The sequence below is a fragment of the Phalacrocorax aristotelis genome, chromosome 20 (genome assembly GCF_949628215.1).
Source record: "Phalacrocorax aristotelis chromosome 20, bGulAri2.1, whole genome shotgun sequence".
Classification (NCBI taxonomy): Eukaryota; Metazoa; Chordata; class Aves; order Suliformes; family Phalacrocoracidae; genus Phalacrocorax; species Phalacrocorax aristotelis.
Genome location: NC_134295.1, coordinates 6,433,389 through 6,447,155, shown reverse-complemented (window position 1 = coordinate 6,447,155; position 13,767 = coordinate 6,433,389). Strand labels below are relative to the sequence as shown.

Below are 13,767 nucleotides of genomic sequence, written 5' to 3'. Positions count from 1 at the left end.
GGCCAGTCCCTTAGCAGAGGCCGTCCTGGTAACCCTATAGACCAGTCTTCTCAAAGCAAACGCCACGGTCTTTGTGCAGAGCCCTTTCTCCTTCTAGGCTGCCCTACTTCTGTTGGTATTAGCACTCAAGTTCACTTATCAAATTCCCTCCCCTGCCTGCGCTCCCTTCCTCGGTACTCCCTTAATCCAGTATCTGTCGATACTGTTGCTGTGTCCATCAGGAAATCAGTTCTTCTCAACTGCCTAATGGAAGCCCCAGTTTGGGGCCAGAGCGCAAGGCTCTGCTGCTAAGCATCGCGAGGCAGGGCCTGAGCCGGCAGCACTGCCTCTACTCTCTCTTTTGTCCTTTTAATAAGGATTTTTTTCTATTTCTGCCCCAAAGAATCTTTAAAAAAGAAGAAACTTAAATTGTGAAATATGTGATTTGCAATTTTTCCCCCTTTTCCTGCTCAGTTTTGGAGAATCCTTTTTTCTTTGTTACACCCTTTGTTTTGTTTTTTTTTGTTGTTTGTTTGCAGTTGTAAACTGTACTGACCCCGGGCACCTGGAAAACAGCATCCGTCAAGTGCAGCCAAGTGGTCCTCACAGATTCAGCTTTGGAACAACTGTCTCATATCAGTGCAGCCACGGATATTACTTGTTGGGTACACACGTCCTTACCTGTCAGGGGGATGGCACTTGGGACCGTGCCCTCCCACAGTGTCTCTGTAAGTTCTTCAGAATAATACCCACCCACCACAGGCTTTCATCCCCTGTCGTTCTCTGTTGCTTTGCTGAATGGCCATGTGAAAAAATCTGGATCCCTTTGCAATCCATGGGAATCCTTCCATCAGCTTCACTGGCCTCTAAATCTCGCCCGCAGAAGGAAAATATGTGGTCTGAGGAGAGTCATCCTGTTAGCCAGAGATGGTTTCCTCCTGCTGGGGAAGGCAGCTCCTGCTGACTTTTACTGGTTCCATGCAGCTCCAGCAAAAGTATTGCAGGCGGAGACGGGCAGCAGAGCTTCTGCAACACAGGTGCTCATAGGAAGCAGCGTGCAGCTAGCCTGGCTGAGGACAGAGCACATTTAGCACCGCTCAGGCATGGCCGAGTTTTCATACACCCACTCGTCCCTGCAGCTTTGAGGCAGGGAATCGGCAGCGCGATGGTGAATTAACCGCAGCCTTTATTCTGCTGCGATGCAGGTGCCGAAGAGGATCTGCTTCCTGCCCCTTGCTCTACAGTTCTCCCCCCCTTTCTTAGTTTCCTGGCCCTTTCTGCCATTGTGGTTTGCAGAGAGAATTGGGAGGTTCTGGGTGATGGTTTAGCTTAAGGAGTATCTCCAGTAGCGTAGAAAGGCAAAATACTCCTGGTGCTCACGTGCTGCGGTAGTAAGACCTAGTCCAAGAGCTTTCCGTGCACTGTATGGAAGGTGGCAGCGGTGGCGTTCCTACCTCACACCGGGGGAGACCGAGGTCCAAAGCGGATTTGGAGCTGACGTAGGGCTGCCCGGTGAGCCAGTGGCAGAGGCAGGAGCAGACCCCTGGCAGAACAACCCCCGGCACAGCTCGTACCTCCTTCTGGAGGGTAAAGCAGCTGCCATCTCCTGTTACCTGGCATACCAAATCATTACAGCAGTCAGAAATGGAGCCCCTTAAGTTCAAATTGGCAGAGCTGTTCCAAAGCCGTGACTGTTTCTTTTTTTCTCGTATTATCCTTCGACACCTAGTCATACGAAGTAGTTTTTGGCACATTTTCCTTTCCTTTTGTTAGCAGCATGCCACCTTCTCGCATTTGCAGCACCCTGACAGGCCGTGGGGAATTGACAAGTGATAAGCGTGTGTTACCGCAGCCGCAGGGGCTCTGAGAGGGTAGTTGCTTTTTAAAACCTGGGAGCCCAATATCTCGGGCTCCCTCAGTCCACAGCTTTCCAGCTAAGTAAAAGCGATCTCCTTCCTTAAAATGTTGAGCATCCATTGACTTGGAGGATTTGGGCATTCTCAAAACTGGAAGCTCAGGTCACTTTTAGGGCTGATTATCTGGATTCCTGGGCTTAATAGTTTTAAAAAAAAAAAAAAAGGCAAGAGGTTTTTGCATGTCTCTGTTTTCCGTGTGTTGAACTTAAGATGGCTTAGTGCTGAAACCCATACCCCTTTGAAGTGTTTGTAGCTGGGTACCTGAAATTACTAGGCACTTTCTAGAACTTAAATTAAGAAGGCTGATGCCAGACAAGCTTGGGCTGCAAACGTTCTCTCATGCCTGTTTCTGAGGAGGGCGTAAAACAGAGCTGATCCCCTTTGAGGGGTGGGAGAGCGAGTCCAACAAGTAAAGTACACGGGAGCAGAGCCTCACGCATCAGAAGAAACAGTCTTCACACTGTGTACGTAAATCCTTTAAAAACCTCAATACCGCCACAGGTTTTAAGGTTAGCTGAGCCTGCTGGAGTATTTGTTATTAAATTGTTAGTTACAGTGTGAGTTTAAGTATTAGCTATCAAATGCTTTTCCTTGCAAAGCGTCCTTGGTTTTAGTCACAGCTCTACACCAGTATATTTCAACGCCCACGTGCCCAAACATACGCGTGCTCTCCTTTTTATTGAAACATACATCATGTTTTCTACCTCATGCCAGTATTGGTATTTTTAGACTCTAGCAGAGGGAGATAAGATATCCGTTACGGACGCTTTCCTTCAGAAGCACAGTGGTGCACGGTCTTTACGCTGAGCATCCTCATCCAAACCTGTTTAATAGCCCCTCGATCTGTCAGTGTATTTGTCAGAAGCCTTCCCATCTCAGCTCTGATTGCTAAGCTAAAGTAAACCTATTTATTATTGTTAGTGGTGTTTTTTTACTAGCCATGGTCGAGTGAGCAGCGCTCAGGATCTGCCAGGATAATTTGCTCGGGTGTGACACAGCACCGGTTGCAGCTCCGTGTCGCAGGACCTGGCGCTGCCAGGGGTGGGTGGCCATGGGAGTATTCACGTTTAAGAAGGGATGAGTTCTCTAAGGAACCTGCAAAAAGCTTGTCAGTGTCAAGACTGGGCATTTATGCACAAACCCGTGGCAGTTTTTACAGGGTGAGCTCATGTCCCCCAGAAGGAAACGATGCAAGGTCTGCCATGCCACACCCGCACCATGGCGTGAGCCACCGGGCGTTTGGTGGGCTCTGGGCAGACGAGTGGGTTTAAGCTGCCACGGTCCTGTGCAACAACCTCAAACATGCAGTACTTTGCTGTGTACCCGCTGCATCTGCCTTCGAACGAGCATCACAGGCGGCTCCCGTGTGGTTACAGCTGTTGCATGTGTCTCTTGCAGTGGTCTCGTGCGGCCACCCCGGCTCCCCGCCCCACGCTCAGATCTCGGGTGACAAGTACACCGTTGGCTCCGTGGTCCGGTACAGCTGCCTCGGCAAGCGGACTCTGATCGGCAACTCCACTCGCATGTGCCAGCTCGATGGGCGCTGGAGCGGCTCCCTGCCACACTGCTCGGGTAGGTGGGCTTTGGGAGGGAGGGGATGGGGCAGTCCTATCCTCCACTACCCTTTTTTATCCTGATACGCCTTGCTGAGCTGGAGAAATGCACGTGCTACAGAGGGAGATTGTGGAAGGCTCCGAAAATCACTGCATCTCAGCTATCTGGTCTTGTGCAACTTGGTTGATAAGCACCGGCAGAGAATAAACCACTCGGCTTGCAAGATGAGGAATAAATCATTGCAGCAAACGTTTGTGGTAGGAGGCGTACTGCAGCTTGCTGCTTTAGTTTTCTCCATGTAGAGTCTGTATAGTATGAATGTGCCTTATGCAAAACTCAGGTCTGTCCATCCTGACTGCAGCATCTGGCCCTCTTTCTCATGCATTCCACTAGAAGAAGCCCATGTGGCCCCTTTCCAGGGCCTGACATCTGCTGCTATGGCACCACAGCAGACCCAGGTCTGCACAAGGCAAGTGGAAGCTGGTACAATGAGTTTCTACCTCATCAGCATCTGCGCTGAGAGCAGTTTGGCAACAGAAGTCCATCCCTACTCCCGTGCCAGAGTGAGAAAGGTCTCGCACTGGAAACATCCTGATAAGCAAAATAAGTCCGTATGAGCGGGACTTGGGTCAAAGTCATGGAGGATGCAATGAGAAGTGCTTGCCAAGCCTCCCTGAGATTGGGTTGCTGGGGTCTCAGCTGATGGCTCGCGTAGAAGGAAGGGCGCTGAACGACTGGCAGGATGCTCTGCAAAGCCCTCCCCCCGCGCCATCCCGTCACTTGTTCCTTGGAGAGCACAGGGACAGACAAAATAAGAACTTAGCTGGAGCAAAGCATTTGGGAGAAGTGTTAATTTTTAATTGTGCCACTTAGATTTAGCAGCTGCACTTGACCAAGTTTAACCTCTGCTTTGGAAGGGAAAAAGAAATCAGGCGGAGTCATCCTCGTATTTGGAAGCCATATCCGTAGACTACTTGATCTGTGGCTGCTCGGAAGGGTTTTCTGCTCCAATTCATGCCTTCTCCCCATGTGGTTTTCACTGTCTCTCCTGTCAGCCTTCCGGGTGGATTTTTTGAAACATTCAGCATTTCTCCGACTAGTTCCTGCTGGCATCTGTTGCATGTGATTTTTCTGAATGACTTCGCGGAGGCAGCTTTAGACCAAGGCTGATGGCGTTTGACAGACCCTCTCTGATTTGGGGCCAGGTGAATGACCAGTACCTCAGAACCATGATTTCTACGCAAGGGCTTGGGGAAGGGCTCCTCTTTTACACGAAACTCAGGCGGTATAGTTACAAAAGCAGTGAAGAGGCAGAAGAGAGCTCAGACCATCTCCTGCTGACGGTTCTCCATTGTGTGCAGAAGATTCCTGCAGTGGTGACAGCAGTTTTTCAAGATGAAACAAAAGACTTTGATATAAGTCATTGTGTGAAAGAACAAAATGCTGACCCTGGAGCATTCTCCCCCTTCCCTTTACAAGCAAGTACATTCCCCAGATGATGAATATGCTCATTATGTTTTATATTACACGTAACACTGCAAAGGCTGTACCTGCAGCAAAGCCCAGCAGGCCCAGGAACCGGGAACTTCACTGCTAGTGGCAGGAGCGAAATAGTCTTTCCTGGCTTGGGGGTGGATGTGTTTACACACATCATTAGCAGAGAAAGCCAAGAACAGGCATACCCAGTGTGAGCCTGTGTCAGGCAGTAAAAGGAGGTGGGCATTTCTCCAGCCTGCTCCAGAGAACCCCTTGCGAGGCATCTGCCACAGCTGCTCCCTTCCTCCTGTCCCCCTAACTTACAGCCGGCAGCTCAAAGTGTTCACAACTTGTACGAGCGGATGTTTCTCAGCTGGATCCCTCCTGCCTCTGTGCTCCAAACCCAACAGCTTCTTGTTCTGCAAATACAATAGGGCGTGCTGAGGTGGCTTGGAGCATGTCGTAATTTCTGCTTGGAGGGAAACCGTTCACATGACTGATGCTGGCAACCGAGCTGCTGTCTGCGGAGCAGCTGCCATGGAAAGCAGCTGCAGCTGGTGAGGGCTGCATCTTGAGATTCACAAGTTATGGCCATGTTTTGCAAGCAGCTTAAAACCAGTGGGCTCCTGAAATTGGGAGACATTTAATCTGGAATTTCCCTACTCTGCTGAGAGCCGGTCAGTTAAATCGAGTCAGCCACACGAGCCAGATCTGTGTGCTGGCCCTCTGAACGTGGGCATCTGGGAGGGAAGGACTTGCTTACTCTGCTGATACTGTGCTCTCTTCCTAACAGGAGGCAGCCAGGGTGTGTGTGGTGACCCGGGGATCCCCTCTCATGGCATTGGGCTGGGAGATGACTTTGATGTAGGCAGCGTGGTCCGGTTCAGCTGCGAGCCCGGTTACACACTCCGGGGTTCATCCGAGAGGACCTGCCAAGCCAACGGCTCCTGGAGCGGCACGCAGCCGGAGTGCGAAGGTACTTTTCCAACCCCCATCCTCCCCTGCATCGCAGCGCGCCAGGGTTACCGCAGCAGGGACGGCTGCCCAGCCAGCCCGTCCCCCTCTCTTTTAGTTGCCAGGGACAGTCTGGTGCTGTGAGAAATAATAGTCTTGTTCAGCATTTCCTCCAAATACTCCGTGTACGTCGAGGAGCCTCAGGTGTCCCCTTTCCCGAACATCCGCAGGTCGCATCTCACAGGAGAGTTTTCCAGTGCTGAAGGATGCATATCGCCTTCTCGCGTGCCCAGCTCTGCTCCGCTGTGCAGGGCACACCAGGGTGGTGTAAGGGCTTCGCGTTCGTGCCAACGTCTGGGCTGAGGTATAGAGTAGGAAGAGCCTGAGGGATCTGGCCCTCACCGCCAGCCGTCCCCTGCGGCTGTCACGCGCAGGCTCGCTGCAAGGATCACGGGGGTGAATGTCTCTTGGTCTGCATCACGTACCCAGCTAGATGGTCAGAAATGCCCCGTTTCGCTGTCAGATCTGCGGGTGCCACTGACTAATTCGTCGTTGCTTCGTTGAGGAAATTCAGCAGAATGAGACAAGTCAATAGCTTCAAACCTCCATTGAAGCTGGAACTGGCGCACGCAAGAGTCATTTACATTAAGCAGAAACGCAAAATGCAAATTATAAACCAGTAAGCATCTTGTCATATTTGAAAACCCCAAACCCCTTATTTTTCCATTTGAAGGAATCAAGTAAGGCCCTCTAATCCAATCTAATAAACCCCCAGCCAGGTTCTTGGAGCTGTGCTGCTCACCGCTACTGTTTTATAAAAGTGTTTAAAAATCAATTGGGGAAAGAACAAAAGCCAAAACGAGGCAGGATACCAAGTGCAAGGAGACCTGGGAAGTGCTTCTCTCCAGCTGATTTGAAAGCCAAAAGCTCAAAGAGAGTTTGTAAATGAATTGGAAATTTATTCCAAATTGATGGAGCTCTTGATTGAAAAGACACTGAATCACGTTACTAATACACTCAGGTCTCGGGTTTTTTTATTCTGTTTTTTTTTTTTTTCCTTTTGGTGGAAAGGCTCTGTTCATCAATCTCCAGATAAATAACCCATCAGGTTCCAGAGGCACCAAAACACAGATCCCTGGCAGATTTTTTTTCATACTTTACGAATAATAATAACATTATGCCTATAACGTGGTCATTTAACGTTAAGTGCCGAGTGGCCAATATAGGAAAATCATTTACAGTGATGAGCAGCGTGCTGTGTCTCAGTCATTTGTACTCGCCGCGTGTTGCAGGCGCTGCGAGGTGTTCCTCCGACTGCACTTGGAGCGTTACACTGAACTTTCTGGAACAGGTATTTATAGGAGAGGGCGGGGAGAGATTAATTTGGGGGTTGAATTGACGGCAAATGAAGGTGAGAGCCAAGTGCCCAGGCAGGTGCATGGAAGGAATGGGCATCTCTGCTGCCATGCAGGAGCTCCAGCACAGCAGCAGAGCCGCTCAGCGCCTCCGCGGTGCATTAGTTCTCTGACTCAGCCACTTGTTCGCCGCTCTTAGTCCTCAAAATTGAGCAAAATCAATCCTGATGGGGCTTCACAGGTCACCAGCACTCGCCTGCCCAGGGAATCCAATGCAAATTGCTCTCCAGATTAGCTGCTAAATGAGCATGAGGGTCTCGGTCTGCTCATCAGGAGATGAGGGCCCGCTGCAGAGGAACACGTAAGTGCGCAGACGTACAGAGGACACTGACAGTCCGACAGCATGAATAGAAGGGAAGGGGAGAGGAGCTGTTATCTCTGTTTCAGAGAGAGCGAGCTGCTGTAATAGGTTCAATTACAAAGCATCTGCTTGACTTTGAAGTCAAGGGGCTGATGTTCGACCGTGGGTGACTCCAGCGCCGGGACCGGTACGGCTCTGATCCGGGGAGGGCACGCGCGTGGCAGATGGCAGCGCTGGGCTTTGCAGAGGGTCACCTTGAAACTCATCGGCTCGTAGTCCTGATCTTTTTGAGAAAAACAAAGGAATAGGGAGGCAGGAAGAAGTCACAACTGATTTTCCAAAAATGTACAAGTGGTTTGGAATTAAGTTAATTGCAGGGACTCCTTCTGAGGCTCCTGCTTCAGTCTGTTTCATGTAGCCCTTGTTTTGTGGTCCCTGGTAAGAGCACCTTCCCTGGCTTTCTAAAATTGCAGATTTCAGGCCTCATTTAGCTTTAATTTAATTTCCAGCAAGTTTTTAAAGTGTAAGTGAAATTTCAGATGCTTTTTTTCCTTCTATCTCCTTCCTGATGCCCCATCTGTGTTCACCAAGGAGTGGTGCCGGAGCGGGCTCAGCACTCGTGCTTTCCTGTACGCTCCCTCCTCCTCTTAGAAGCTGAGCAGAAGATTTACTTTTATAATGTTTATTGTTTCTCCAAGTGAATTAACACTGCATCCAAAATGAGGTGGGGCTCTGGCTGCTCTTTGGCCATTTCAGCAGAGAGAAGTGTATTTATTTGAAGTGACAACGCTGGGAAAAGAAACTGAGCTTTGTCTCATGCCCATTTGACTGCTGAGGACATGGGAGGTGGCAGGGCTGGGACTCGGGTCTAGGCTGCTTTTTTCTTCCTCTCTCTGCATGGTTAGGTGGGTTTTGGGTTACTGGTTTAATTAAACAGCACGGAAATCACCAGCCCAGGCTCTCAGCTGTGTCTTAATCCAGCAGGAGGTTGTGCCTGATGTGTCAGACAGGATCAGCCATCATCAGGAAAGCGTTTCAGCCAGGCGGTCAGATGGCAGCAGAGCCCAAAAGCTTTTCCTTGCTGCAGTTTCTGAAGAGCATGGCTCGCTGCTCCTTGCAGAAATGGGCCTTCTCCTGGCACTGGCAGAAGGAAAGGCCCTGAAACAAGCCCCTCTCACGGTGCTCAGGGGGGTATTTGCTGTGCAGGGCTGGGGGAACTTTAAGTGTAGAGTAAGCAACAGCGCTTGCCCCTTGCCCTGCTCCGGACGATGCTGCTTCGGCGAAGGGTGGGTGCGTGGCGGGGGGAGCTCGGGGGCCTTGTCTGGCCATGCTCAGCATCACTCGCTTCACGCGCAGCTACACTGGCTCTGAGCGGAGCATCTGAACAGGACCCAGAGAAATCCCCGTCTCCCAGCAGCTTCTCACTGTAAAACATGTAGGAAGAAGCGAAGGAAGGCAAGGGGGGGATGAATCTTCATAAGCTTTTCAGAAAAGAATGCGTGGATTGGAATCAAATTAATTATTGCTGAGCTCTGGAGCACCTCTGAGCTGTGTGATGTTTTATATAGCAGAGGCCGCTTTGTAGCGTACAAAAGCTTCCCAGCTCCCCCCAGCAGCGATGGGGTTGCAGGGAACAGCTCCGGCCGGCTTCAGGAGTCAGGGCAGACCCCCCAGTCCCTGCTGCCTCTGCTCGCGCACGTGCACAGCACGCCTCCTCAGAAATCAAAATCGGCTCCTCTCCAGGAGGAGGAACTGGGGGGGAGCGTTGCAGCAGCAGCACATGCAGCATGCTGTCGTGCCCGCTGCCGCCGGCCCCTGGCTCCGAAACCCCTCGGGTCGGCAGCCCTTCGTGTCTGATAACTGCAGCTGTACGAGTTAGCAAGGATCAACGGGAGCGACGGCCCTGAGGAAGCAGGGAAGTGTTGAAAGGAGCGAACAGCTCCTAGGTTAGGGCAAGTAGCTGAGCTCTGAGGAGGGCTCGGGAATGCATTTTGAAGTGTTTGCTTCCCTCTGTGCCATCTCCCGCTAGACTTTCAGTGGAGCCTGGAGCCGGCCACGCTGAGCTCACCCCTTCCCAGGGCTTGGGCTGGAAGCTGCCAGGCAAATGTTGTGCTGCAGGTGGGCTTCAGAGTTGTGCAGGTGCTTGGTGCGGGGATGGAGTTAATTGCATTTATCAAGCTTTTCCATGAGGTTTGCTCAAAAAGGACTCCATAAAATTAACTGTAGGAACAAAACTGACACTGATAAAGAAGCAAACCCAGAAACCCCGAAGCGGGGAGGTCTGGATCAGTCTGTAAGTCCCAGGGACGTTTGAAGTGTTTCAAAAGCAGCAGCGGGGTTTGGCGTTGCAGGAGTGCCCTGCGGTGCTGCTCAGGCCGGCGGCGCAGCACGGCCGGAGCAGGCTGGGGCCGGGGGCTCCTGGCTCTTCAGCGCAGGGGGGGAGACGTGCCGGTCGGGGTAGGAAGGGCCCGGGCTCCTGCGCTTGCCTGGTGTGTCTTCTGCAACACGGGAGGAACCGAGCCCCGGGGCGAGCTGGCTCTCAGCACCCCTCGCGCTCTTGCCACAGCGGAGCGTCAGACCTTCCTTGTCGCATCAGTCGTTTCAACTGAGCATCGTCTCCTGAAATATTTCCCCGGTAAAGCAGCAGCGACTCTAAGAAATCCCCATCTGTTGCAGCTGATTTTCAGGTTATTTTCTTGAATTTTCTTGAATTTTGACTTCAGTTTAAAGGCGGTTGGGTTTGAGGTTCTTAAGGAGACGCGAGTGGGTATGACTGTGGGACTTCCAGGGTCTTCAGGATTTATACCCAGTTCCAAAACCAGAGCCAAACCCGGTTTTCTTTTGGGGCCTAATTTATTTTATATCTCCCGCTGAAGCCAAAGGGAATTATTTACCAGCTTACTGCTCACTTGTGTGATTAGATCCCATTTATGCGTAAGTTATGATTTTAAAAGTTCAAACCTTTCATCCTTATATTTATGGCTTCTTTTATATTTAACCTGTACAGGTCGCAGCTGATGCACGCGGCGATTAAACCATTTCCATGCGTCTCCTTGTAGTCACAAAAGTGATATTTTTGGGTCATCTGTGTGTGTTTGGCCACATGCGTAGGTGGAGGAGGTTGGGCAGGAGAGAACCGCTGATGTATGGGCAGGCAGTGAAATAGTAATTTAGAGCTTTTTCTGAGTTGATAGAATCTGACTTTTATCCCAGCATCTCTTGGAAATGACACCGTGTATCACAGAGACGTTGGCTGCATGAGAAATCTGTAACGAGAGAGCACCTCGGATGATTTTAGTGCCATGCAGAGTTTCTGTGCACACAGTCCAGAACGGTTATTAGTTTCCTCCTGTCAAACAGATATGCCTCCAACAAGCTCATACGTTAACAGGCTGTCAGCAAACTAAGCAACGAGGCAGAGGAAGACTTCTCTCCTTGCGTTGGTGGCCTGTGCTCATTGCTTTCCTGCTGGGGCCTGAAGTTGCGTTTCCCCGCGGAGGATGGCTGGCAATGTTGCGTGTGTGTGTTGGGCAGGGGTCCCGGGGCAGGGACGGGTCACCTTGTGCACGCACAGACCGATGCTCTTGCAGAGCTGTGGCAGGCTGCTGGGGAGGTGTGAGAGCCAGGAATTTCCTTGTCAAAGAGCTGGGAGCATGTGGTTTAAGCCTTTCCTTGATTCATGTGATTTTCTTCTATGTCCTGTAATTTCGGAGTAAATGAGGGCTGGATGCAATTATTGCAGGTGCTTATTTTGTCATGACAGGGCTTCGTGTACCACCATTCACCCTGATGCCCTTTTATTGCTGTGGTGCTGAGGTACTTTAAACATAAAACTTGGGCACTGACAAACCTATAATTGTATTCCTACAACATTCTCCCTTCTCTGAAAGCATAATTGGATATAGCTGGGCAGCGAGCAATGCCACAGTGGGAGAGCAGCAGGCTCCCTTGCTGCTTTCACGCCTTTGAAGTCTGCAAAGCTGTCGGCTTCCAAAGGGGCCAGAGGCAAAGCGGCGCGCTCACGTCTGGGCTCCCAAACTCCTGGAAGATGGAGGGGCTGCATGCTTGGCACCCCTTGCTTTATTAAGCTGTAGGGCCAGATGTGAGGTGAGAGCTGGGATAAGCCGCTGCAACCAGCAGGTTCTTCCTTCGGCCTGGAGCAGCGGGCGGGAGGAGGTTGCTCCCAGGCTCGGCTGCGGTGGCGAACCTCAGGATCCCCCCAGGAGAGGAGCAGGGCCGGTGCTTCGGGGACCGACTGGCTGCAGGGATGGCGGGGGCTTTTTGCTCCCCTGCCAGGGGTGCTGCACGCAGCCTTGGGACGTGCTGCCTGGCCAGGCGGAGCCCTTGCTCGGAGCTGGGGAGCGGTGGTTGGGATCCTCTTGGATTGATGTAGCTGATTTCCCACGGAATAGCCTGTTCTGCCCGAGCTGATCCAGGGGCTTTGCAGCTAATCTAATTTTATAGAGAACAGTCAATTGCAGGATGAAAGCCTTGGGTTTTGGTTTGGGGAGGTTGGTTGTGTTTTGGCTATTTTTTAAAAAAACTTTGTCACTTTGCTTTCTAGTTATATCCTGTGGAAACCCAGGAACCCCCAGCAACGCGAGGGTTATATTTAACGACGGCTTGATTTTCTCCAGTTCCATTATATATCAGTGCCGGGAAGGCTATTACTCCACAGGAGTGCTGAGTAGGCACTGCACGGTGAACGGGACGTGGACTGGAACCAGTCCAGAGTGTACAGGTGAGCGCTGGGCTGGATTCCTGGAAGATGAGGCGAACGACACCGCCAGGCTCTGGGGACGGGTTGTCAGGGTGTGTTGGATGCTCGCTGTGGATGTGCACACACACGTGTGCTGGGAGACTCGGCTAAGCTGTGTAGTGGCGGCAGCAGTCACTCAGCCTGCAATCTCTGCTTGTACCTAATGGAAAACTCTTGCTTTGGGTTTGTTTTCTTTCCAGTTGGATGAAGGGAGCTCCGTAATAAGTTTCATGGGTAGATGTCAGCCAAGCTGGAGGGGCTCTCCAGGGCTGCTTCTGAACGTGAACGTTCTGCCTGCCGGCGTGCTGGCACCGGGACGTGCGTGGGCAGAGCCCCGGCTCAGAAGCCCTCGGTGAAGGTGTTGCGTTGCCTCGCGCTCCCGCCCGCAGGTGCCTGCAGCGGGAACATGCGTGACAGCAAACGTGGTCTTACATACGAGACCGTAACAAGGGTAAAGAGAGGAGGGCGTGCCTTGGGCCAACTGTCTGCCACCTAGCCCAGATCTGACCCAGATTTTTCTTTAATGTTTAATGTGTGTTAATACTACTTCTTGCAAGGTCTTACTGTGCCATTAAGATCACTGAGTAGAAGCAGAGTTTTCTCCGCGTGCCGTAGCCCAGCTGGCTCCACAGCTAGTGCTGCTCTCCAAATCCTGTGCTACGGGTGCTCCCTTTTCCACAATTAGTAGATTACATCCAACGCTGAAAAATGCTCAGGACCATCAGGTTTCTAGTTATTGCGGATCCAGAAGCGTGAGACGAGGGGTGGTCAGCCAGAAATGCTTCTTTTTCTTTGGCAGTGATCAACTGTGGTGACCCCGGTGTGCCGGCCAATGGCATTAGACTGGGCAGTGATTTTACCTACAATAAAACGGTGGTGTTCCAGTGCACGCCTGGGTATATGATGGAGTCAGACAGGGCATCTTCTCTAACCTGCACAAAAGACCGAACCTGGAATGGCACCAAACCTGCCTGCAAGGGTAAGACTGGTTGCTGTAAATACTGGAGGACACAAGTTTTGTATATTGGAGGATATAAACTTTTTGTAACTTGTGACAAGGTAACAGGCAACTACTGCCTAGTGCCTGGAGCCCACCTGGGAACTCCTCGGTCCTATCATTCCATCTCTCCCCGGTGGTGGCACTTACAGAGGATAGTTTGGGTTGGAAGGGACCTTTAGAGGCCATCCAGTCCAGCCCCCCTGCAGTGAGCAGGGACATCTTCAGCTAGATCAGCATGAACGCCTTGCTATCTTTAGGGCTATCAATCATCACAGTGTGCCTGGGAGGGAGGCAATTGCTATTATCCCTGTAGTAGAGAAGGAGAAGTGAAGCATAGAGAGCAAAGCGACTTACTTTTCACAAAAACTCAGATCAAACTCGAATGAAGTATGGTGTTTTGCAAGCACACAGTT

General features: G+C 51.3%; 1 protein-coding gene across 2 annotated transcripts in view; it reads left to right on the top strand.

Moving 5' to 3' along the window:
- CSMD2 (CUB and Sushi multiple domains 2) overlaps positions 1-13,767 on the top strand; it is a 351,736-nt gene that overhangs the window by 319,349 nt on the left and 18,620 nt on the right. For both annotated transcript variants that reach the window (XM_075115031.1, XM_075115030.1), the window contains 5 exons: positions 519-707; positions 3,294-3,467; positions 5,719-5,901; positions 12,160-12,336; positions 13,154-13,333. In XM_075115031.1, coding sequence (XP_074971132.1) covers positions 519-707; positions 3,294-3,467; positions 5,719-5,901; positions 12,160-12,336; positions 13,154-13,333 — 903 coding nt within the window. The remainder of the gene's footprint in view (positions 1-518; positions 708-3,293; positions 3,468-5,718; positions 5,902-12,159; positions 12,337-13,153; positions 13,334-13,767) is intronic.